The sequence below is a fragment of the Vitis riparia genome, chromosome 1, assembly GCF_004353265.1.
Source record: "Vitis riparia cultivar Riparia Gloire de Montpellier isolate 1030 chromosome 1, EGFV_Vit.rip_1.0, whole genome shotgun sequence".
NCBI classification, from domain to species: Eukaryota; Viridiplantae; Streptophyta; class Magnoliopsida; order Vitales; family Vitaceae; genus Vitis; species Vitis riparia.
Genome location: NC_048431.1, coordinates 9,162,552 through 9,165,434, shown reverse-complemented (window position 1 = coordinate 9,165,434; position 2,883 = coordinate 9,162,552). Strand labels below are relative to the sequence as shown.

The following is a 2,883-nucleotide window of genomic DNA, read 5'->3' as shown; positions in this document are numbered from 1 at the left end:
ATCCCTTCCTTCCTGCTTCCTTCACCTCATTACCTTCCAAAAAAGTCATAAAAGAAGACAAAAGGCATGAGCAAGGAACAAGTCAGCGAGGGAAGACCCCCACACCCATGTGCTCAGAAGCTCTGTCCCTACCATTTTTCAAGTTATCTCACACAAATATTAATTGCTAGATGGAGGATTAGAATACAATGAATCCTCCACCCACTTATTCAGCTTCTATCTCTTGGGACTCGGTGCTTGTTTTTCTGTTATTGTATGTGGTGGGTAAATAAAGACAAAAATGATTTATTTTTAATGATTTTAATGAAACAGTTTCCTTGAAATCTATCCTTTCCCGTAATAAAACTATGGATGGATGATCAAGTAGGTTGCCAATATATATATATATATATTTGTCATCTTCTAGATAGGAATGGGGTCACGGGAGAGAACTAATCCCCCAAAGAATCTTTCCATAAAAAATTGAGTGGAATTTGTCATCTTCATAAGGTTTTTCCATTTCAAAAGGAATAAAAAAGGGTGAAGACTCCATTGAAGAGTAATTAGCGGAAGCTAGTAATGAATCAATGACGGTGATGACCTAATCAAAGATGGAGAATCAGGATAAGGCATTTATGGGGCTTAACAAGTCGTGCATACAGATAGCTGCAGCCTGCAACTTGCAACTGACGTCTGAGGCCCCAAGGCATTTAATATTTTTTGTGAAAGTCCCAAGGGCTCAAATATCACAATCTGAGAGGATGTGTTTGGCTCTTGATGATAAAAATGAGAATAAGGATAATAATGGAAGAAAATCACAACCCTGTCAAGACATGAGGGGCTTCGTCTTTTCTTAAGATGGGCGGCCGACAAGGGTAATTATTGATTATCATGGATATGTTCGACGTTTGGTTGAAGATTATGTTTCATACGAAAGAATGAACTCAAATCTTATGATTTCTCGAAATATAAGATAATTTCGCACAAAATGATGAAGCAACGATATTTTTCATCAATTTTTCTTAATTTAATGCCGAAGGAATGCTAGTACATACACTTCAAAGTCACTAAATGCACTGGAAAATATTGTAATTATATGACCATAAGCTGAGGAAAACCGAACTTCGGATGGGGAGATAGCGGCGAAATGGGAGGGACGTTAAATAAACAGCCTACGGAATCCAGGTCGAAGTCCCAAAATGACGGCGTTAACGGAGTATCATTTTGCACACGTGTGATGGTGTCAGCTTCCGGCAACTTCTCCTTCTTCGCCGGCGGGTTCGCTTCCACTTCCGTTTCCTTCGTTTCGGCTTCTCTGCACCTTTTGCGGCTGTAATCGGCGCTGGTCTCGGCAGATTTTCCGGCTTCAAGAGGAAAGTTGAGGATCGCTTTGCTTCCACGCATCTGAAACGCTGCTCTGTCGTACGCTTTGGCCGCTTCGATGGCGGTTTCGTAGGTGCCAAGCCAAACCCTAGACCCGCGACGCTTAGGATCTCGGATCTCCGCGGCGAATTTTCCCCACGGCCTCTGTCGGACTCCTCTGTAGTGCTTCTTCTCCTCAGGATGGGAAATATTCTGCACCGGTTCTACTGTGGCCGCCTGTTTCGGCTCAGCGAACTCCAACCATTCAATTTCCTTGGTCGGCCGTGGGACCGAGATCTTCAACGACGGTTTTCGATCTTTACCAGTCGATTGAGAGCTCGAATCTAGCGATTTTGTTTTCGTCGTATCTTTTATTTGAGGTTTTGTTTCAAATTCAAAAAAATGACTCGAGTTCAGCCCTTTCGGCGATGTTAGATCGATGATTTGAGGCTTGGATTCGAACTCGAAGAAATTACTTTGAGACTGCTCAGAGGTGGAGCTGGGGACGAAGCCGAAGAAATCAGCGCTGAGATCCGTGCTGCCGAACAACTCGGAGATTGTGACAGGAGAGTCACAACTAGCAGCCTGAAAACAGAAGGAATCAGATTGAGAGGTCGAAACCTCAGAATTTAACCCATTGCTCCATTCTTCACCGACTGTAAGGTCAGTGACGACGATGTTCTTTGGAGACAACTCCCCTAGGAGGTGTTGCCTGATGAGCTGGAGTGCTGAGACTTCATCTGCTGTTGCCATGATCAGCAAGCTCAGACTTCAAATTCAAACAACTTCTAGAGACAGAAGCTGAGTTGTTGAAACACAGAAAAATTGAATGAAAGGATTTGAATAGGGGGTGAGAGGATGAGTGGAAGAGAAGAGTGGAATACGAATATATATATAGAGAGACAGGCAGGAAAAAGTGACCTTCATGCTGAGGTCCTATGATGTAACTAGGAAGTATCCTCATCCCCTGGGCTGTGTCTGCAGGAGTAGGTGCTCATTGGATGGTGACCCTTGGATTATGCTCCCCGTTTTAACCTGTCAAGTCAAGCGAGCATCGGACGGCTGGTGCTGTAAGTCAATTGTCTTACTCGATTTACCCTTCTTCCTATCCATATGCATATAATATGGAGAGTAATGTTCATGGAAGCTTCCCAAAAGTGCACGTTTGGATTAATAATAGAGTAAACAAATGAAAGTCTTGTAGTTTACACAACATTGGTGGAGTGTTGTGGTGAATGTATTAAGGCTGAAACAGAAAGCAAAATATTCACCATTTGGGGTGTACCCCAGTTGAGATGGGGAGAGCTTTCCATGCCATATAAGGGTGAGAGGTCGGGGGTTCAAGCCCGCCCATATATCTCGATTATTTCGACTGGCTTTCGCTCTTGTCTCTCGTCCTAATATCGCATGACATGCTCTCAAAAATCAAAATCCATCCAAATTACTCTTTTTCATCATTCTTTGTACAAAAAATAGTAGCTTCTAGTTTGATGCTATTAAATATTCTTGTTTAAATTTTTAATGAAAAATTCAAGGTGAGAA

At 42.6% G+C, this 2,883-nt stretch overlaps 1 protein-coding gene across 1 annotated transcript; it reads right to left on the bottom strand.

Moving 5' to 3' along the window:
- Positions 1–956: 956 nt before the first annotated feature.
- LOC117925189 (ethylene-responsive transcription factor 5) lies at positions 957–2,208 on the bottom strand. Its single transcript, XM_034844120.1, has one exon. The coding sequence runs from the start codon at positions 2,092–2,094 to the stop codon at positions 1,072–1,074; it is 1,023 nt and encodes a 340-aa protein (XP_034700011.1). The 5' UTR covers positions 2,095–2,208; the 3' UTR covers positions 957–1,071.
- Between the last annotated feature and the right edge of the window lie 675 nt (positions 2,209–2,883).